The sequence below is a fragment of the Halichoeres trimaculatus genome, unplaced genomic scaffold, assembly GCF_033239565.1.
Source record: "Halichoeres trimaculatus isolate MK-OKI-2021-1 unplaced genomic scaffold, fHalTri1.1 fHalTri1_scaffold_13, whole genome shotgun sequence".
Classification (NCBI taxonomy): Eukaryota; Metazoa; Chordata; class Actinopteri; order Labriformes; family Labridae; genus Halichoeres; species Halichoeres trimaculatus.
This window is the reverse complement of record NW_027437191.1, coordinates 14005983-14028858: the sequence shown is the minus strand read 5'-3', so window position 1 is coordinate 14028858 and position 22876 is coordinate 14005983. Positions and strand designations below refer to the sequence as shown.

Sequence of the window (22876 nt, the reverse complement as noted above, 5' to 3'; positions counted from 1 at the left end):
GGCAGCTAAAGACTCCTCATTTGATCAATTTTACTCTAAGTGAAGACGTTTTTCTGTGGTTTTATGAGGAAAAAATTTGCTGGTTTTTTGTAGGATTTTTTCCTTAACTGGTTCAAACGTTTGAAATTTGTTTTGCAGGCAAACAATAGAAACTTTGATGTTGCATGACAAGTTGAATTTGGAACTGATAATTAAACTTTCAGAGTGATGAGCTGTGTATGAAGTCGCTCTAACTGTATTCTCTTTCAGCTGCTTTAGTCTTGTTGTAATATAATGGACCAATCTCAACTGCACTAGATTTTCTGTCTTCACACTTTCAACCTGAATCAACAACCTGTGTGTGTTTGTGTTTTTTTCTAATTACAGCATGGACTCCTTACTGACTCAAATGTGAGCAGTGCAAAAGTATGAGAGTCATTTAAGGCTCATGGTAGAAGAGAAATGAGGAACTGATACTAAATGTTGTCTGCAAAGAAGGTGCACCTTTAAATAATAAAAAAAGAGCTCATTCAGAGTCTCCAGTTATGTTTCATATGTGTATGTCTGCTCATTTTTGCCAACTATCAAAAGTCAGAAAACAACAGTTGAGACAGAATCACCATTGAAGCGATTTACATTTCCAACTTTCCCGTCAAGTCCAGCATTTATGTTTTTATTTTTGTAAGATTGTTTGAGTTTATAACTCTTCCTGTAGTCTCCTAACTTCTCAGGGGACTTTTACATTATAAGCATTGGGGAAACATCCAGTTAGTAAAAATAAAGCCTACGCGGAAGGGCTAAAAGTTGCTGTTCATCAAGGATCTGCTTGAGGCTGGCTGCAGAAAGACCACAAGTTATGTACACATCCAGCCTTAAAAACAGACTTTTACAGCCTTAAGAAACATATTTACAGCCTGGTTCAAATACAACTTGGGTCTAAAACACTGATTTCACTATCAGCACACACTCTACGGGAAGTGAATTTTTTCTAACTCCACGGTTAAGAAGTTATTAGGATCGTTTGATTGTCCAATCAGAGACACAGCTCAGGTCACATGACTGATGGGTGCCCTGTAGCTGTTCGAAAGGAAACTCACAGCTGGCATCATATCAAATGTGGCTGTGTCCATTAGATTGGATGGCTTGATGCCGGGGAAGGCTATTTCCATGTTTTATACAGTCTATGATCATGAGCCACATTCACCCATTCACACAGAAGCTGCTACATGATGTCCATCAGTTTTAGCTGATCCTATTCACTCATGGATACCAAACCACCTGGGATAGGTCAGGGTTTAGTGTCTTACCTGAGAACACTTTGGCATGTGGAGAACAGGACATGGGATCAAACTAGTGCTGCACGATTTGGGGAAAAGGTGAGATTGGCAATTAGGTGGACAATATTGCAATTAGGATTGTGCTTGCAGTTTAATAAAAAGAAGTTGTGTCATGAGTCTACAGACTTGCTTGGTTATCATGGAGAAAAATCAGGAAAAAAGCAGATTGATTACTGAGGATTTAAATTGTGTAAAAATTCTCAAAATATCCAAACTTACTGTATACAAACAACAATGTACAGCACAACAGTACTGTTTTGTTTGTATTCAAAATAGCACATTTATGCCACTATTGCTTTGCATGTTTTGAAAATTACATCTTTTTGCTGTGACATTCAACCGGTAACCAAAATAACACCAAATAACAGAGGTAGAGTTTCTTTTCGCCTTGAGCACCTCACTTACTTCTTTGTGCTCCATCTTGTCTGATTAAACTGCCGTACCAGGGGGGCAGGTAGTCACATGACCAGTTGAAACAGTGGCCGATTAGTCATCTCATGCTCGCTCTCTTACTCAGTCACACACAGACACAAACACATCACTCACACAAGCACGCTCATTTTTTTACACTTTTTTTTTTAAATAATTGCACAATCGCACCTCTTTTGCGATTACGTGATTGCATGTGCTGACATTGCGATTGTGATAATCATGCAGCACTAGATCAAACCCCTTGATCTTCTGATTTAAAGATACCAAACTCTACAACTGAGCCACAGCAGTGCAGAAATGCAACTTGCAAAGCCCTCACATGTTAGGTTGAGTTGGCAGAGCTGGGTTATTTCAAAAACTTCAGTTAAACACCAGCCTAAAGCATCTCATTGAGATGTAACAAAGTGATTTATTTGTTAAATAAGCTGATATCACTGCTTTTAAATGGGTGCATGGTTTATTCATTTCTTCATCACAATCATCCTCTTTGTTTCCTTGTTCTTGTTTCTCCTTTGTTTTTCCACGTCTCTCTGTTTCCTCCATCCTGGTACAGATGAAATAGGGCCTGTGTGTGTGCCAGGGTATAACTTGGCAGAGGTCACAATTCACTCTGAGTCGATTGGCTGCAGATTTATGCCTTGTCTCTCACCACCGTATAGCGCTGACGGAGGTGGTGGAGCAGCAAGCCGCGGTAATCACAGAAAATTGCTGTGTTGGGTGAAACAGATGTGTGAACTCCACTCTGGCAGAGCAGCAAGAAGCGTGTGTGTGTGTGTGTGTGTGTGTGTGTGTGTGTGTGTGTGTGTGTTGGATTGTTTCTGTGCATCAAGTGTGCACTTGGTTAAACAGGAAGCAAACAAAGCCTTACTCATGCTCCAGATTAGGTCAGTTGGAGTCTCATTCAGAAATATCCCACACATGGCAGCTGCCAAACGTGTGAGTGTGGGCTGCTGCCCCGGGTGAACTGTCTTTCACCTCTGAACATCATTCAATGCCATATGCTGAGTGCTCGTCCAGTGAATGTCCTCAAACTGGCACACTGCTGAACATAAATCTCTTGAGAGGACGCATTTAACCTTTTTGTCATAACTGCAGTCTGCCAAGAGAACACACACACACACACACACACACACACACACACATACGGATACAACAGAAATGCAAACCCACACGAACAGAGCAGGAAACAATGATATCAGTTTCAAAGTGGCAACATTCTCCAGAATATGAGCGGGGGCTGAATGAGAATGTGACATTTCCAAGGTGTGTGCTGTCGCATGGCAACCATGGCAACTAAACCAAAAGGCTGTTAATTCGTCTGAGTCAGTCCACCTCTCTGCGCCACTTAGCCCCTCCCCTTTACGGCAGACTCACCAAACAGGATGGAAATGTATTTTCAACCTTCCAAAGAAGCACCTGTTCCTGGTTGGTGTGTGAGTGTTTGACGTTTAGATATTCAGGTGTGTTGATGTCGACACTTATGTTGATGAATTTTTGGTTTTTCAAGCATGACAGATACGATTGCAGTAAACAGTCATTCATAGTGGAGGATGAGAATGTCAAATTTCATTACAACACTGGGTGGTGAAAATGAACCCAGAAATGATGGTGATGATTTGTTCTTCCTCGTTTTTCAGCACACTCTCTGTAAGCAGCAGCTAAACAAGGGCTTCCCAAAAATAGAAGCGGTACAAATGAGTTAATCTGTCACTAACACAGTTTAACAAAAGCTTTGTAATTGCCCATTTTCAAAGTTACTGAAGCAGGACTGAAGAAAACTCAAGAGGGGAGTGTCATCTCACAACAGAAAAAAACTATTTTTAGGACTGGACAATATTAAAAAGATATCTGTATCTATATATACTGTTGTAAATACCCACTAGTATCATATAATGTTTCATCTCAGGCCCCAGGTGTAATACTTGACCTCAGCATTGACAAGTAGATAAAAAGGTTAGATGTCTGTGGGGAATCAACACATAAGCCAGGTATGCATGGACCCAAATGTTCCGCTTGCATTTGGTTTATTTGCTCAAAGAAAGAATTTAACCTTTGTAAACACCTCATTCTGAAAGAAAATTGCCAATCCGAATGGAAATTTAATCTGCTTCACAGAGGTGGAATATTCCTTTACCTAAACCGACTGAGGTATCATGTATCCACTCAAACCGAAAGTTGTCAGGGTGCGTTCTTTTAGCGCATGCTCAGATATGACGTAAGGTGCAACTAGAGACGTTCCTCAACTTTAAAAATGGCGGCGAGAAGTCAGCACTGGAGGAAAGTTTGCTTTTGATCCAATCTTTGAAGAACTCAACATAATTTCAAGACCAGAGGAACGACAAACTCACAATACGGAGTATAATACCATGATAAAAAAAACTGTCGTCCTCCGTCTTTGATAAATCAGTTGATGTTTACGTTTTTCATGCCCCATTGACTATTCTGTTTGATTATAGCGCCGCATGTAGACCAGAGATTGGAATATTCCTTTCCATGTATACTACTGTTTTCGGAAAAGTCATTCAGAAAGATTCCATTCGGAAAGACGAAAAACTCCTCATGCAACCGTGGCTATATTGGCACAGAGTTCAAAAATGGACCCATGTGTCATGTGTGTTTTAATCAGACATGGTCGTGAGGCACTGAAGCACAACTTCATCCATCTGAATCAAAGTTTAAAACTCTAACTTGGCACTTTTAAGGAGCAGAGCTGATAACAGGGATAGACACATTCAGAGCTGCTTTGTATGACGTACTAGCTCCTGGCTCAAGCATTCAGAGGACATCTGTGACAGGAGCTGTGTGCTTCCTGACAGACTGGTCACACTGACTCCCCAGCAGTGTTCATTTTGACAGCCATTTTTGATTTAGTCAAAGTCTTGTAATAAAAATGCCTCTGATCAACAAATCAATCGTTCTACATTTATACAGCAACAAATCACAACAGATAACATCTACAGGCTAGATCTGCTGATGCTATCTTACTAACAAAAACCCAACATCAAGGCAAAATAAGGAGTCTTATCTCATCTGAACCCACTATGAGGAGAGCACTTTACAGCATTTAGTAAGTTACAAAGGCAGGAAAAAACTTCTCTTTAACAGGCAGAAACCTTGAAACACTTCAACTGTGTGATGTTGGAAAGGGATAGAGAAAGATGCAGAAAGACAGACAGAAACAAAAGAAAATTAAATAAATAAAATAAAGAAGACTACTCTATTTGTGTTATCTTAGTTTTAGTCATATTTCAGTCTCTTTTTGACCTCTGCAATTACAGATGAGTTTTACACAACAACTCATAAATTGGTATTAAGAATGTGTCGATTATAAAAATCTGTAAAGCATCATCCCCTTTTCTTAAAACTATTACTTTTTGTACATCTCAACCTTATGGCTTCACTGAAGATCTTGGGGGCACAATTAAATGGTATTGAATACAAATATCTGTTTTAAAGATGTGCTGATCAATGTGTTTTGCCTCTAATATGTATCTGTTTTTTTGGTATATATCTGCTGTTTCAGACACCCACTAGTGTGGGTTTGCAAGAATAAACTTCTCCAAAGAGGTAAGAAAGTGAAACTGCACACTTCTTTTCTTGTGTTTTCACAAAAACAAATATTGTAAAATAATAGTCAAAATGTCTTGAGCTTATTTGTTCAATTTAACTTGGTTCAGCTAGTTTTGATGTCCAAGCCATCTAATCTACCCAACGTATCAGTGTATCATTTGTTTATTCCGAATCTGTTTTAGAATCTAAAATCAGAAAACAAATAACGACTTGTTATTATATTTCCCGTTTTCAAATCAAAAATCGGGAAACAAATAACAGCCTGTTTTTCGTTGATATGATTTTGTTTTGAAATTAAAAATAGAGTATGAGAGAATGGGATTATCATGGAATTTTTGTTCCATTCGTTTTTGGTTTGTATCATTTTCAATGTGTTGTGACCCGAAAGTTGTTGACTTTTTTCTCAGGGAGGCCAGTCTTTAACTGCGCGGATTTTGAAACCTGTTCACAGAGATAGAGAAGCGATATACAGTGAGTGACATATAAATAGACCACTATGGCCGCACTGGAACAATACGGTGATGTTATTAAGCAGTTGTTCGAAGCTGGTAAGAAACACACACATTTCGGAGACCTTGCAGGAGATGGGTGTCCGCAGATGCTCTGCAATGAGTGTCAGACGTTTCTGTATCCAACACAACCTCAGGCGGAAACGTCATGTTACTGATGCGTCCTAAGTGTGACACGCTTCCTCTCTTTAAAAATCTTGTACACATCCGCCATCCTTGACAAAAACGTTAACTAATAATAACTGTAAAACGTTAGCTATTGTGCTGCTCGATTCACCCATCAATGGAATCACCCGGTAGAGACTGACTGACCTTCCTAAGGAAGAAAAAGTCAACAACTCCCGACATACAGTGGCTGTTGGGACTGCTTTCAGGTTCTTGTTTGATATATTTCCACACTGTTGTCATTGAAGCCACACAGTTACCAATACTAAAGTAACAGACTGACCTGTGTTTGTTTGTTTTCACCTTTTTAGACTGTTTGTCCCTGGACAGTTACTGTAGGATTCTGCAAAACAGATGTTATTGCTGTGATGTGTCTGTGCCACATTAGCGTACCATACATTATGTTATTATTTTATTATTTTATCACCAACCTAACAAGGTTGGATGAGCTTAGAGTTCTTAGTTATACTGATGCATTAGCGTTTTACAGCAGTTTTTGCACAGTGACGGCAAAGGTGAGTGATCAGTTGAAGAGATCGGCTAAATTGCAGATCACCTTTGAACCAGAAAATGACAAAATCGGGCCTGATCTGATACTTGAGATCAGGGTTTGGATATCCCTAATGTGTTTATGAGGGAAAGGGTTGTTTTGCATATTTGCAATGACCCCTCTGTTGACAGGCCATATGCAGAGACTTTTACTTTGAAGGATTACACCCATAGCTAAATGCCAGTGGAAGTATGTAAACTTTTATACAGCTGATTTTATTACCTGGAACATTTATGACACAGTTATTAGTATATCACTAATGCAGGGTGGGAAAATGTTGAAATAAACACTCTGAGTTGCATTCATTGAGAGATGTTGCCATGGTCACTACAGTTATCATCTACAGTATCATCACTGTCAGCACCTTCCTTATTGTTGGTGTTGTTAAATCTCTTGTACTCCATCTGTGTTAGTGTTTGTACAAGACTTGTGCGGGGGTGTGTGTATTCAAAACAGCAGCTCTGTGGAGGTGAAGGAGAGAACGGACAGAGACATAAAAAGCCGGCCAAATGGACTCTGAAATAAACAGGACAGAGTTATGACTGCAGGAGTTTACACAGCATCTCTTTTTTTCCTTTTTTTAAAATACAGCATCATGCAGAACTGGAGACTAAACTCTCATCACGGTTAATTCCACACAGGTCGCACCTGATGTTATCCTCAGTATAAGGAGTGTGAATTACTTCTCCAATACATTAACTATCCTTAACAAGCTGTGCATTGTTTGGGCTCCTGTTTTGGCAAGACTCTGAAAATTAATGGTGGAAGAGTGAAAATGAAATTTGTCTTTTTAGTGGAGCAAGGATGTCTACGCTGCTATCACCCTGGATGACTTGATGAAGTACCAATAAAAGTATGTTTTACAGTTCTGAGAAGTTTTACTACTGCCTTTTTAAAGTCAAGATGTTTTACTGCGACTACAACAAAGGCATCAAAATGAGTTCAAAGGAATCTTTGAGTCATCAACTGAAAGGGCAGCCAGAAAGAAAGAAAAGCAAAGAACATCACGTCTAAACAGATTTGACTTTGGGTTTTTACTGCTGTCAAACTGACACTTTGTCTTTCTGACGTTAAAATATGGATGAAATACGCTGCTGATCAGACTGATTGAAGAAGTCATCGCCAAATTGAAAAGCCAAATCTCAGAATTAATGACGGTGTCCTTCTCTCACCCTTCTCAAAGCCATGACTCAATCAAACAAGCCAACCAAGGCAAAAGATATCGCTGTGTACGACACAGGTCAGTATAAAGTCTTTGTCACAAGTCCAGTCCAAAGTCCTTCGCGGTTTGGTTGATGAGTTTAAAAAAGGGTTATAAAGGTCATAAATGATTTATTGTTTGACTGGCTGTCTAGACACTTTGTTAGGTAGTGTTACCACCGGTCATATCTTGGATGGATAAAATCTGTTACCACACTGAATGATTTCCGTCTGCTACATGTTATAAGATTTCATGCAAAGATTATTACACGGACAAAGCTCTTATTTAATATTTGACCATATGTTATGGAAGTTTTTCTCAACCACAACCAAATACCAGGATTTGAATGTGATGGTCAGAGGGGTGAATAAACTCTTGTATTCTGTTTGCTTGTGAAATTTGACTATCTGCTGACTGGTTGGTCAAATGTTAATACGTTTTTATATATAGGCTTATTATGCTGCACATTTGAGTACTTTAACACGTTTTACATGATGATTTTGGCCCACTGCTGAAACTAAACTACACCCATGAACCCCAGAAGTGTACTCTTGGCGCTCAGTGTGGGATTTAAATAGTAATGTGCTGCAGAAGCATGAGAGACAAAGTGTGTAAAAAATGATGTAATCACATATATAAACACTTCGATGAATATAGACACACAGCACTGCCTAATCCTGCCAGGTTCAGTGTTTTACCACAATCACCTCTGTTACTTCCTCTAATGCCAGCTCAGCAGGGGGATGACTTTGCTCCACCACAACACTCCCTGATTTACATCAGTGATGAGTTTTCAGCAGTCCTATCTTGAGTAGGTGATGTTATGGAAGCTACATTCTGACATGTTTGGACTTAAGGATGTTAATCAAACTGCTTTAGTTCAAGAAAGTCACAAATCAGTGGTATTCAAGCCAGTCCATTAAGTTAATACTTTTACAAGAAATGATTTTTGACAAAAAGAGTATTTTTTTCCTCAAAAAGAAAATATTCAACTCAAAATTTATAATGTACAGCCTTACATATCAAAAAATAACCATAAATTCAAATTTTGAATTTGAATGCTATTAACCCTTTCAACAAAATCCACAAGAACTATTGCTATTTCATGATGTTCTTGATATTTTTTCTGTATAAAATCTGACACGCCAGGTGGTTTTGGCAACTGTTTTGTTTCTTTTTTTTTTTTTTTTTTTTTAGTAAAATGCAGTCTTTCAATGCAGAAAATACTGATATAAGAAAAATGAATCAAATAAAGATATTATTCTTACTGCAACTTCCTAAAAACCAGCAATTACTTTCCTGAAAAACAAGCCGCCATTTCTATAAAGGCCAAAATACAACTTCAGCTGCAGTGGTGTGTTCATCATCAAATGGGTACAACACATGTTTTTTCTACATTTAACTGTTTGTTTTTTAAAGTAAACTAGTAACTATCTCTTAGGTCTTTCAAGCTCATGTATCCAATATGACACATTTGGCATTATAGGGTTAAAGTTGGTCTCTAGAAGTGTTTTGCAAGTTCCTGGACTAAAGAACATTAATAGTAAAAACTACACCTGGGCATTTTACAGCTGCACACTTTAAGCCCTGCCCTCTTTTTAGGGTCTCTGCTAGAAAAATGACAAACTCAAATTGAAAAGTGTGCATCTACGAGGTCTATTTGAATTGCCCTGGTGTCATGATAAAGGGAACGCTTGTGAAATTTGTTCAGAGGTGTCAAGATTGGTATGTCATTGGCTCAGAGTAATAACGAGTATTACTTAAATGAACAGAGAATGAGAACTGAGAATCGACGTAGATACTGGTATATCAACCATTGTAGACAAGGTCAACTTGACCCAGTTATAAAGCCAGTTTGACATAACTTTTTCTATTTAGTATTAAGAAACTGTTCAATACCTTGTTCTGTCATCAGTGTGCCTGTTTTTCCCTATTGCTGATGCAGCATATATGTGTTCCCTACAGTGCAGCCATTCAACCCCACTTAAGAAAAAAAAAAGTAACATTCAAAGATCTTTAAATCTAACCCTGCAGTGACAAAAGAGTGAATGAGAATTGTTTCTCAAAGTTGCTGAGTTACTGACATAAGAAATCAGCAAAGGTAGAGATAAGGCCATGGCCTTACCGCCTTGCAAAGCAGGTTGCGGCTCTTCTTCGAGCTGCCCCTCCTCCACCTCATCCTCCAGTCCTGAGGCTGTGACACAAACATCAGCTGGCAGGGTACACTGAGGTGATGGAGTTCCCTCCAAAGCATAGTTTGGTTTGAAGCTTGGTCCAGTAGTTTTGTCCTCACCCTCCAGGACTGGATCTGTGACTGGATGTTCAACTAGCAACATGTTCTTGGTGTTACCCAGTCAGTAATGGTAGTGATAGCCAAAAGAACATCAGCAGGTGTGGGGGTTGAAGTCTGAAGCTTGAACAAGTTGACCAGTTTTGTCCTCAGTGTGTCAGGAGGGTAGGTCTGCCTCCTCGTCAATGGACACAACCATATTCTTTATCTTTCACATATCATGGGAAGGTGACTTCACCGAGATTTGTCGGGAGGTTTGTGGAGACACTATCAAGGATGGCTCGGGCGACGAGACATGGCTTGATTTCACTGAGCCCTCCCCAGGGCTCAGCTTTTTTAAGACTGGTGCCTTCTGCAGCTCCTCCACAAGGATCCTTGCATGCTTTCCTATTCCATTGAGAAACTTTGGGTCTTTGTAGGTTGCTGCTATCCTTCACCAACAGGTTGATCTTGGTCTCATCAGGCAGCTTGGATGGAGGGCGGCTGCTCTGTTGAAGATGTAGGAGCTCAGCCATAACTGCAACCGTTGCTTTGTAGGACAGAAGGTCCCAAGATAATACAACACTTAATTGATCTCAAAGGGGGGAAAAGGAAATCCTGCGACATTAGTATGTTTTATGCTTATTGTTGTGGCAAGACCTCAAAGTCCCCCAACCTGGGGACCTTTTAAGCATTTGCCTTACATCCAAAGACTGTAGTTTTCATCATCATCACACCAGTCGCTGGCCATGTCTTCAGCCAGATTCTACTGTGCACATATTTTTCAGCTGTCTGTTAAATAAAGGCAAAAAAGCCCCCAAAATAACTTCCAATAAAACTGCACCAAAGTGACAATGTGTGTTTAAAGGAGCACAGTAGGCACACTGAGAGCAGTTCTGCTGTGCTCCTGAAGAATCTGAGGAATGCTTTTACTCTGCAGGCCATCGAGCTGACTCTCCAACAAATACACAGATTACATTTGGACACAGCATTGTAGCTTGTTTAAATTGGTCTGCAGAACAGATGTGCAATATGAGCAAGACTAAGCGTGAGAAAAAAACATAATATGGGACTATGGTCTAAACAGAAACAAACACATTTGTGTTGGCACTGAGCAAAAGAGCTGGTGCCTTTCTTTATGCCCTAATAGAGTTTTGTGCTGGCTGTGGTTGGTATCAATTTGACTTAAGTGTGCCGTAAGACTGCGCTCGATGCCGGGAGACAGAACAGACATCCCCATAGGTAAACAAAACACAGACGCACAGACACACAAGCATCATCGTTTAAAATCCTTGCCTCCTGACAGGGTCACAGAAAACAATGACGAATTGATGCCAAAGAGCCTCTCTCGGTGGCGTCAGAGGAAAATCACTTTCAGTTGTTGTTAGCTTGTACCACAGAGACACACTCTTTCCACACACGCAGACAAGACGACCAGACCTGAGAAGTGCTCCTCTGTCTCTTTTCAGAGAGGGGAAGCTCTCTTCATTGATTGTTTCTGTCTTGAAGACATCCCCTCTTTTTCCACATATTAATTTAAAGTGGGTGGCTAACATTATAAAATACTGGATCAGTAGTCTTCTCATAAATGTGTATGTATCTTCATAGAGTGTGTGAGTGCAGAGGTTTTGGTAAGCAGTGCTGTCTGGGCTCTGGTGTGGCTGCAGTGAAATACCTTCATCTTGGCAAACATAAAATCAATGGTGGCTATTAATTGGTCTACCTCTGCTCGCCTTTGCACATACAGTCATGCACACAAATAGAGCAGGAGCGCATTGCAGTTGTGGTGCTGCTTGGACTGGGATTAGATTTTCAATAGAGCAGGTGGGCAGGCAAACTTAAGTAGAAAAAAGGGAGGACAAACAACTTAACCAAACAGAAGCAGTCTCCGAGCAATATGGTCACACATGTCATGGTTAAGGTGTGAAGAAGCCAAATCATTTCAAAGCTATTTACTGTACGTCTGATACCACCTTGTGTCATAGATCTCACAACCTTATTCCCAGTTGTTATGAAAGACTTTGCCATAACTGGGGAGGAAAAACAGTGGAGAGGAGGAACAACACAATGCACCATGGAATATTCTCACAGGTGTCAAGTTCAGCACTGCAGGTGCAGCAGTTCAGATTTCTTTCTTTTACTACCCTGTGCTCACTGGCTTTAGTCAAAATGGACAGAAAACTGACTTTCTGCTGTGTTCTCTGGGTTATAAATGACATGTTGGTTATCTCAATAAGCTATACAAAGGAAATGACAACAAATAAAGGGTGAAGGCTTTTGCTTCAGGACAGTGTGTAATGTAGGGATTCAGCGTCTCTCACAAGAAAAAGTGAAATCTATTTTCAAATACTTTTGACTTTCTCATTTATGAACTGTCCTTTTATGTGTGAAAAAACGTCATCACACCATACCAAGGTTTTTAAGAACCATCAGTCATATGGTAGTCTAATGATCCTTATGCAACATGCTGACTTTTTATGTGCTGTACTCTTGCCTCCTCACAGTTATGAGTCATACAGATTTGTTCATTAAAGAGGGATACACCATTGATTGTTTATTGTAGTTGGGTTGATTTCAGTTGGTTCGTGACAGACTTTTGCGATCTCCCAATCCCCTTTGCTTGAAAAACACCTTTTAAAATGTAAAGTTGTTTACATGGCCACAGTGATCTTGACTGTTATTGCTTTTGAAACTCTGAAGTATCTGTTTCTCTCTTTGCCTCAATGATTGCTATTTCTTTTTTAATTCATAAGTTATCTTTATGATTTCTACTTTGACACCTCAGCATATTGGAGCTTAATAATCAAGCTCTAACATATATTTGTATAAGTAGGGGATAATCTATGGCCATTAGTTTGTTTTGAGAAATAGAATTTCAACAGAGTGAGACAAGGTTCTGACTGAAAGCTCTCATTACCCAGCGACTGACTTAAAATACAATTGCATGGGTAAAAAAAAACATTGATTTAATTAATATTCTGTTGATTTAAAATGATTTGTGTGTACGGTGTGAAAAAAAAGTCTCAGTTTTTCAGTGAGTGTTCACCAACAATGAATTCTTCTCTGTCTGTTGTGATTGATTTTACATTCACCTTTTAAGACCCAGCGTCCACATATGTGAACATTGCATTTTTGCATCTCAGACCCATGGTAATCATCTGTTTGCCTACACCCAATATCTCAGAACTGAACGACAGAGCAATAGCCCGGCTTGCCAAGTCAATAGTCTCGGACACTGAGCATCCTCTCCATCACTTCTTCCAGCTCCTTCCCTCTGGGCGCAGGTACAGGACTCTTAAATACAGAAGGGCCTGTTTTAAGAGGAGTTTTGTTCCATCTGCTCTTACTGTACTGAACAATCTACCATTCTGACTTAACCTACTTGCCAGGCAATGATAAGTGCTGTCTTGATCTGTATTTGTTTGTGACTGTCCATTGTTCTGTTTGGGTTCTGTGTGATCATGAGATGACATGGAAAGCTGTGGAAACAAATTTCCCTTCTTTGGGACAACAAAGGTTCATCTATATATCTATCTAATTTATTTTTTTAAATTTGACCAATCACCCACATTTAGGGACATTGCCCACATCATCTTTTGGTGAAATCACAAGATCACACCCATTTCAGTGAAAAAAAACTACGTGTTTAAATACAATAACATTACTAACAAACAACTAACAAACAACTAACAGAGAACTCAAAACACAAATAATCAAAATTCCCGTACAAAGGCCAAGTTAAGTTATTACACTTAGTAGGTCTCTCTTATCTTAAATAGCAAGGTGAATTCAAAATTGCACACTGGACAAGAGCTTGGGTCTTAAGAGGGTAAACTGTCCTCAATTCTCTTACTTATGCGCCGCCCAGTGTTTATGTTTCTTTGTTGTGACCATTTGTTGAACTTACCTGCCAAAAAGCCACAATAACATTCCTAGACAGAATAGAGAATGAAAACATCCATGCTTGTTTTTGTTTTGTTTTTTTCATAGCTGGCCAAATTAGCATGCTAACAGACACTAACATTTTAGCCATACTGTTTACCAATATGGTGCTAACTAGGGGTGCACTGATTACAATTTTCTGGCTGATCACTGATCACTGATCTTTAAAAAGCTTGACCTGCTGATACCGATTTTTATTATTTGTAACTGACAGCTTATACCTTCAATGTTCCAATCTTATTTTACTGAAAATCATTGAACAATACCTATGAAACAATAAAATCTTTATGTTTTAACTTAAACAACCAATAAAGGGTCCTGAGTTTTAGGTCTCAGAGTAAAAAGTAACAATGGTTGGCTGTCAGACCTTTCCAGAGGTATTTAAGATCAGTTTCATATGTAAGGATGGGCCGATCACCGATCCCCCAAAATTAAGGAAATCGGCACCGATCGACCGGCCAGCCAATCGATTGGTGCATGTCTAGTGGAAACAAAGACCAACGGTTTGACCTCACCTTACAATCTACGGTGTCAACATGCAGACACTAAAAATTCTGGCAGATTAATTTTGACGATGAGATCAGTTTGTCTTTGGCATTGAGTATGTTGGTGAAAATAAGTAAATTGTGTCAAAGGGGTCGTCAAGGGGTTTTGACAAATAGGAATCAAGCATCTTATGCAGCTGTAAGATGAGTGAGAAAAACTTGGTAATAAATATGTGAACATGTACTGACCACAAAGAGAGCACGGAAAACCATGACATGTGACCATGAAGCCTGATGATGGTCCGTACAACTTCAGCTGTATCTGTGAAGTGTCTAACATCTACAGCCATGCAATCAATCACCCATTCATTAAAATCTACCCATACCCTCACTCAGGTGAACTCACAGGTGTGAGAAGCACCATGCTGACAGTCGTTTTGTAGCATTCCTGGTGCCAAAAGGAAATCTACTTTTTAATCTTCTGGGTCTGTCTGTTCACTGAGGCAATTTCCAAGTGCTTAATCACTTCCCATACTGCCTCTGATCCTGCTTTAATAATCCAAGGTGCAATGAGATAATTTTTTCAACTCGAGTGCTGAGCTTGTCCACCACAGAATTCTAATCTGGTTGCCATGGTGACTGGTGGATGGATTGATGGTGCAATGACAGTGAGAAGTGATAAAGTTGGATAGCTTGAAGCAACTGTCTGTGAAACGTTTAGACAAACGATCCTTCTGCTGTGGTAATAAAGCAGCTCCTCAAGCCTGGAGCGCTTCTACACGCTCTGAAAACCACAATTCAAAGACGATAGGCATCTCTTCATGTACCATTCATACAATACTATCACTTGTACTGTTGAATTGTACACAAAGGCCTGCATATACACTTAACATCTCTTAGATTTACGTCAACTCAGGTTACGCACAAAGGATTTGTAATTTTGCTTCAGCAGCAACAAACAGATGAAACTTTGGCTCATTGACCTTTTCCATTTGCCAGTTATCACTGTGTAGCAGGGTTTGCATATATTAGTGCTCCTCTTACTTAAATTGTCCCATTGCTCTCCCTCCTGACAAGAATGTTCCCAGAAAAATTCCAAGAGAATGAGAAAAAAACAACAAGCTTCCTCCTTCACTTCAGTAAAGGATTTCAAAACTTTCAGGAAACACAGGTAGGGGAGAATACTTATAACATGAGCTGCAGTGGCCAATCAGATGAGAGCAAGTTTGCAGTCAATGACGAAAAACAATCAGAGCAACATCTCGTAATGTGACAATACTGTAAGTTAACTTATTGTTGTGATAACTGTGCAAGTCGTAACTGATGTGAATGTGAAATATGAAGTAAAAAGTTGGGATTACAAAGAGTTTCTGGATTGCTTCATCACTGCAACCTTTAAGGAAGTAGTTGAAATACATTGTAGTCACTCACCTTGTTCTGGTCAGTCCAGTACAGGAAGTACCCTTTGGGGTCGACAGTAAGGGTCACTGGGGTCACAGTAGTCGAGTCCTGGAGGAAAAAAACAGAAAAAAGACATCTGGAGTCAATGTGTGTGTCTGCTTGCGTCTGTATTTCCCTGTCTGGGTCTGTGTTTTCAAATGACCACATGTTTTCGTGGCAGAATATTCTCTGAATAAACCCATTAATTCACGTCTCAGTATCAAAGCTGCACTTGTCAGACTACATGCAGAATACCAGAATCGGAAATAACATTAAAAGTGCTGTTTATGTTGTAAGCAAGCACGCAATCCTTTCCTTCTAGGGTACTTTGCTCCACCACGAGCTGGCATCACCACAAACGACCAAACAGCCTGGTGTGTGTGTGTGTTTAAGTGTGTGTGTTGTGTGTGCAGGTTGTTTCAGCTGATGTTTCCATTTCCCCCCTCTTGTAACAAACAAATGCTTTCTCACAGCTCCTGCATGCAAACTGCTCCGAGCTCCTGCACACACACATACACATGACACATGGTTCGACCCTGAGGCATACATGGCATCGCCAGATATTATTGGCTGTGTCTATAAAAAGAAGAGCCCCTGCTTTGTGTTCACAGTGGCAGTGGTTGAGCTCAACAGTAGCATATTGTCCTCCTCTGCAGCCATGGCTGTGAGATCACAGAGATGGAAGCCGCAATTGCTGCACAGAGCAAGAAAATCTTCAAAGTGTCTTCATGCAGCTTCTAATGATGTCCTTATCACAGCTCAGGGAGACAGAGCTAATGGCCAGCATCTGCTGCATGCTTGTCATACCCGGGTGTGATCCTGTGTGACTTGCGGGGTAGGGTATCATGAAAGGGTTGAGCTAAAGACAGCACAGGAGGAGCTTGTGTCAGGTGCAGACAACCTTTCGAGCTCGGAAGTCATTTCAAGGTATCTAAATAACCCCAAACACCTGTGACATGACAGGCACATACCGAATCCAACTCTTTTAGGACTCACTGAGAGACTCAGAGATACAGAACGAAGAAGATAACTATCTTTAATCTCCCCTGGCCACTATGGCAACTGACCATTGCCATGACATCAAAATATTACCCAGACTCCGGAGGAATCGTTTTTGCTCTGTTCACATGAGTGAACAATCTCTGCAGGCTTCACTGAATAATAAAAACCCCTTTTACTCGAGTGACACATGCAGCATTCTGATACACATGCACTGTTTTTCCAGGCTAAAGACACAATAAAGCAGGGTTGTCAAACTCGTGCCATGGAGGGCCAAGAGGCTGCAGGTTTTCCTTCCAACCAAACACTACACCAGCTGATTCCACTGATTACCTCACCTTCAAGCAGAGAGCAGGGACTATTCAGTGAAACCAGCTGGTGAAGTTCTTGGTTGGATAGAAAACCTGCAGCCTCTTGGCCCTCCATGGCACGAGTTTGACACCTGTGCAATAAAGCCTAAGGGTTGAATTTCTTAGATACATGAGATTTAACATCTAACTCTTTAATCTCTGCTCCAGTAACTAAATCATTGGTTATTCCCAGAAACTTTAAAATATTTTGAGCAGGATTCACATATTTAGTTAATTCTTCAATTTTGCAGGATGAAACTTTCACAGAGTGTAAAACGTAGTGAGTGCTGAGCCATCTGCGATGTCATGGGAAGTGAAAAAGACTGCTTAAAAGCAGTGGGGATCTGCTTAATGATGTGAGTGCAGTCACTTTAACCAGCTTCTTTCCTAATGTCTCCTACTCTCCATGGCCACCGCTACGAACACATTAAGCCATTATGGACTTCTTTTCTCAAGGGTCTGCAAATTTACAAAAAAAAAAAAAACATGAGTACTTACAACAACGTGGATTAGGGTTGGGAGTGATTTGTGGAGATTACTACCTTCTGTAGTGGCGCTGCTCGTGCCTTTCATTGTCGTTTGACTGTTGTGTGGATTTGTCATTAATGGGAAGGCGGCAGCAGCAGCTTTTCTCTGAATTAAAGTGAGATTAGTGACTGACTTGTGGAAGTACGAGCACCCTGAGGGTACCAATCCCAGGCAGGAGACATTACCATCTTTTCAGCGAAGAGTTTGTACCATTAGCCATCACCTGAGGGGCTGTGTTAGAAAGGGGATTTAAGCTCAGCATATTTCTGTTTCGTATGCTAATGACACATTCTACAACGTTTAAGGGATTTTTTTTGGCTCCCCGTGGAGGCTGATAATATCTTTTTTCAATACACAGCAGACCAAAGAGGGCTGATACAAGCTTACAAATATCTCTGTTTACACAGATCCTGAATCATCTTTCACGTATTCCACATCTTTGCCAGCTGCTGTCTGTGATCTTTAAGACGAAGGATCATTTTGCTTGAGGCTTTGGATTCCTGCCTATCCTTCACAGAAGTAGCATTATGACACCCAATGGTGCTGAATGTAATGTCTGAGCTTGGTGAGTAACGCAACGCCTGAGACTAGAAGCAGGTATTTTGTGAGCCTTTGCTACGGGATATCAGCGTTTGTGTGAGGAACACTGGGGAGGTAAGGGACTTGGAGGATGCCACAAACATTTCAAAAGGATTTCTGAATTCTCCTCTGATCATCCGCAACCGTCACGAACTGAGCCCTCATAGTGCTGAGGTCAGCAGCTCTTTGACACTTCAGCCTGATCCTGAGACGTCCTGGCTGTTGCTCAGAGCGCCGCAGCCCTCCCAACACAACCTGACACACACTTCCACACCGCTGATGTAAAGAAGTGATGTCAAATGAGGTTTTCACTTAAACTTAGCACATTTAAATAATGGAACTGCATGTACAATTCCTTTTTGGGAGCTCGAAGCAGAGCCTGACATCAGAAGCTGCGATAAGAAGCAAATGGTTTGATTCAATCGCTTTTTACTGGCAATCTATTACAATTTCCCTTTCTTATTCAGCCCCTTTGTTCCTCTGTGATTCTTTCCAAGAATGATACAGAGAGGAAAGAGGAAGGAAGGAGTTCATGGGAATTAAAACAGAGAACATATCTGTGCGTACCTAAGTGTCAGAGGGTGTGTGTGTGTGTTTTTACAGGAAAGGCCTGGCAGCCATGGAGCTCTGGAGATAGGCCCACATGTATAAACTACAGTCCACAAACACGGCTGTATGGGGAAACAGAGTCACACCCCACACACCCACCCACACACTCTCTCAACTTACCGACAAGAGGGCTGAAGGGACGAGGGCTCAATCTCATTAGCTTCTAATGGTTAAGGAAATGCTTGAATCTCCTCATTTAAGCAGAGGATCAATGATTGACAGAGTAGTACGTTTCTAAGTGTGCAAAATTTCCTCTCTTCCATCTGTACTGACCAGATTCACACCACCTATCATCCATCTGATGCCATCTGCACAGCTTGAATCACCTGAGCTCTGTGAATGTGATGATTTCACTGTGTTTTTGTTAAATGATGAGTTATTCTTTCACACTATCACTTGGAAAATATCAGTTAGTCAATAATAGTGGACACATTTATGATACCAGTGATTTTTTGGAAGTGAAAACTACAGGTCACACACAAATCAATGCATGAGATGAGTAAGAAATGGTGGCATCATGGAGCTTATTTCACTCAGCTCTCACTTTATAACAAAACTACCAGCGCTGTCAAACTTAAAAAGTGACAACAGGTGCTGCTGGGGATTACAGCCAACTTTTTTCAACGACAGTAATGTTTAGCTGTAACTCCTGTATGTACTAAATATTATCTTCACTGAGATTTAATTTCCAATCCTTTCTCATTGCAACAACAGCACAGTTCAGTCATTGTGAATGCAGCACCAGGTGTCCATAATGAGCAACCCTTTTACCAGAATGACAGCATTCATGGACATGTTTATTTACAAATACCTACAGAATGAAGAGGCATCTATGTATGAAGGAAGCAAAGGAATGCATTCAATTGCTCAAACGAGACGGGCTGTGGGAAGGTGTCAAACAAACACCAGAAAAAATCCCATTAAGCATAGCTGAGAGCAGTGATGGTACAAGCAGACTGGATGAAATTATCCGTTTGGTAAAACGAGGTCACTCAGTTAAGAAGTCAGCCTGAGGGAGACTGTTTATCCTCTGCATGGGATCAATAGAAGATGTGCAGATTTCTTATTATGTGACAGGTGCAGCAGTGCACATCGCATGAAGGCTACCACAGTCATGTTTTCTCCGGCCACTCATCAGCGGTATGCAGTCAATCTTAATCAAGGTCATTACACTCTAGCTGCACTGCTAGTGTTACAGGCAAATGAATCCAAAACAAAAACACGCACGATCGTTTTTCAGCTGTTGCCTTGCTGTTACACGCTTAGCCCCCGTGCGCTAATTAATTGTTAATTGATAAAAGCGTTGCCACGGACAGGGGGAGGGGGCTTAATCTTAATCAAAATGTTTAGTGTGATTTAATGAGCGGTGCACACATTCCCACACATGAAGCGCCGTTACAGGCGCGTGCACCAAAATGCGCGCGCGCACGCTCGTACTATAAAATTGGGAACGTAAACAACTCACATGTCTGCAGACACTATGGCTCCTGAATTTCTTTAGATCGTGAACAAGCAGTCCCTGTGACAGCAGTCTTCACTGACAGTTCAATCTACTGGCCACTGACGTAGTCAATAGATGGTGTATTACAATGAAGGGTACATGCGTGTAAATAAAGCGTGCAGAAACGGTATATCAGTGAAAAAGACAAACATGCACTGCCACTCTTTCACGCCAATACTTACATCATCCCATTTCATAAATTTGTTGCCCTTTCTCAGGCTCTCGGGGACGGACACTGGCTTGAGCTGCAGCGCATGAACTCCAGGCTGTGCCCCTGCCATTGACTCATCTACTCTTCTCGACGCACGGCAGAGCTGGAAAAATGACTCACTTCACTCCGTTCTACTCTTATTCTCTTCTCTTCCTGTTGTAATCTGCTTAAAAGCAGGCTGACCGAAGCCCACTACTGCTGCCAGTCTGTCATGCCCGCACTGACGGCGGCGGTGGCGCGTCTCAAGCTTTGGAGAGGCTGTGGAGGCGGACGCAGGCGCAACGAACCGGGGCCAATAACTGACTGACGGACTGACTGAGCGACATGCAACTGAGGCGAAGACACGAGAGAGAGGGAGAGGGAGAGAGAAAGCGGGGTGGGGGGGTCTGAATGAGTTGCAGTCTGGTTTCAAATTGTACGAGTCAATGCAGGACCGGGGTCGGTGCTTGAAGTGATCCAGCGCCTCCGTGCGTCAGAGGTTGCACGGTGATATTTTTTTTTTTGTCTGAAGCCCTGAGCAGATGAAAAGCCAGTGTTGGAGTGACCACACACTTAGCAGGTGTACGCAAGTATACTTATGCAATAGTATACCTATTCATGCCAGAAAATTTTTCCCATTGTTTTCATTTGTGAATCAAAATTATGTGGTTAAGTGTTACAAAAAAGCCCATTACTCCCCTCAACAGCTCTATTTCAATGGATTTTGTTTTCAGTTTTTTTTGTTCAGATTTTCTGAAATAAGTTTTATTGAAATGACACCAGAACAGTACTGAGGGACCTGTTACGATATTTGTCTGTCTGAATCTTGAAATGTTTTTGAACAGAAACCTTAAATGTGCCTTTTAGGACAAAACAGTTGACTGATACACAACCTTAGTCCCAAAAAAATGGAATGCCAGTGGGCACAAATGATTTAATATCTCTAATTGAAAACAGCGGATAGACTTCCAGTCAAATGTTAAAACTGAAAAAAATGTATGGCTTTATACAAACCATGTGCCCATTTAGGGTTGAGACACCAAAAGTCTGAATAGTTGGTTCATTCTAAAACAGGAACATCTCTCAATAAATTAGGTTAATTTGCCACTGACTAATAACATGACTGGGTATAAAAGAGGGCATTTCAGAGAGGCTGAGTCTCTCAGAGTCAAGATGTGAAACTGTTCACTCCCTGCGAGAGATTGCATACACCATCTTTATTAAAAAATATGATCTGGTCCAAACTTTTTTTAAATTTATTGCTGGCTCTAAATTAGAAATTAGCTTGATGTACATTTTTTTGATAGAACATTTGATATTATCTTTTGTACCATTTTGTTCATTGTTTTTTATGGTTTTTAAAGTAGGGGTTTTAACATATGGGCATTTCAGTCAGCTAAGTGAAGAATATGTACTGATTTGATATTAAGTAGCTTTATCACTGCCCAAAAGGAATTCTTGGAAGTGGCTGTTAAAATTATGGAGGGAACTATAGCCTGAGGTTGATGTAGATTGGAAAGGGGTCTTTGAAAATGCTATAGAAAGTTTGGATAGTTTTTCATATGGTAAGCAGTCAGGAAAAAGATATGCAGCAAAGAATGGCCTGCATTTACTGAAAATGTAATGTAATTTTCTGTGACAAATCGCAGCAGCAGCAGACTGGGTTTGGTTAAAATAAAATACTATAATTTATTTTTCCCCCCTAGAATTATATTCTTGGTCTCAATAATGCTTTGAAATATTATACTGTTATGCTGAGAGATCAAATTTACATAAAATATAACACTTCAGTTGGTGAAATATCAACGTTTGAGGGGGGAACTAGGCGGAGAAAAAGAATTAATTTTTTTCAAGCGAAAGGATTCCTAAAATTCTGGCAGCTGTCCTGGTATTATCTTAATGTAATCCATCTACCCTCTCTCAAGAAGAGATCTATTAGATTTTTACTGTGAAGATGTTAACAGGTGCTTAGTTGAATGTAAGAAATCCGTCCACGCAGGCAAGTATAAAAGAGCTCTGTTTCACTGGCTGCGTGTGGCTCTGGGCCCTTTTTTCTTCTCCATGACTTAACTTCTTGAAAGTTTGTGAGTCAAGAGTGTGTCATCGCCTGGAGGACTTTTTTAGATGAACTTTTGCATTAAATAAAACATAAAACGCTCCCGGGCTTCTACTACCACTAACACTGTTTTTTTTCTGTCAGTTCCAAAAACTGGCTGCCGTCCTCCAAGCAGTTCTCCCCAA

At 40.5% G+C, this 22876-nt stretch overlaps 1 protein-coding gene across 3 annotated transcripts in view; it reads right to left on the bottom strand.

Moving 5' to 3' along the window:
• The window catches only part of plcb1l (phospholipase C beta 1-like), a 160387-nt gene extending 139391 nt beyond the window's left edge, over positions 1–20996 (bottom strand). For 2 of the 3 annotated variants that reach the window (XR_012599435.1, XM_074685036.1), the window contains exons 1-2: positions 20628–20995; positions 15871–15948 (exon numbers count right to left, since the gene is read on the bottom strand). Coding sequence is in view for 2 of the 3 variants with exons in the window: in XM_074685036.1 (XP_074541137.1) it covers positions 15871–15948; positions 20628–20726 (177 nt within the window). In the remaining variant the exon portion in view is untranslated. Of the gene's footprint in view, positions 1–15870; positions 15949–20627 lie in introns of all 3 variants that reach the window. The other variant, XM_074685038.1, reaches the window with a different exon arrangement.
• Positions 20997–22876: the final 1880 nt, after the last annotated feature.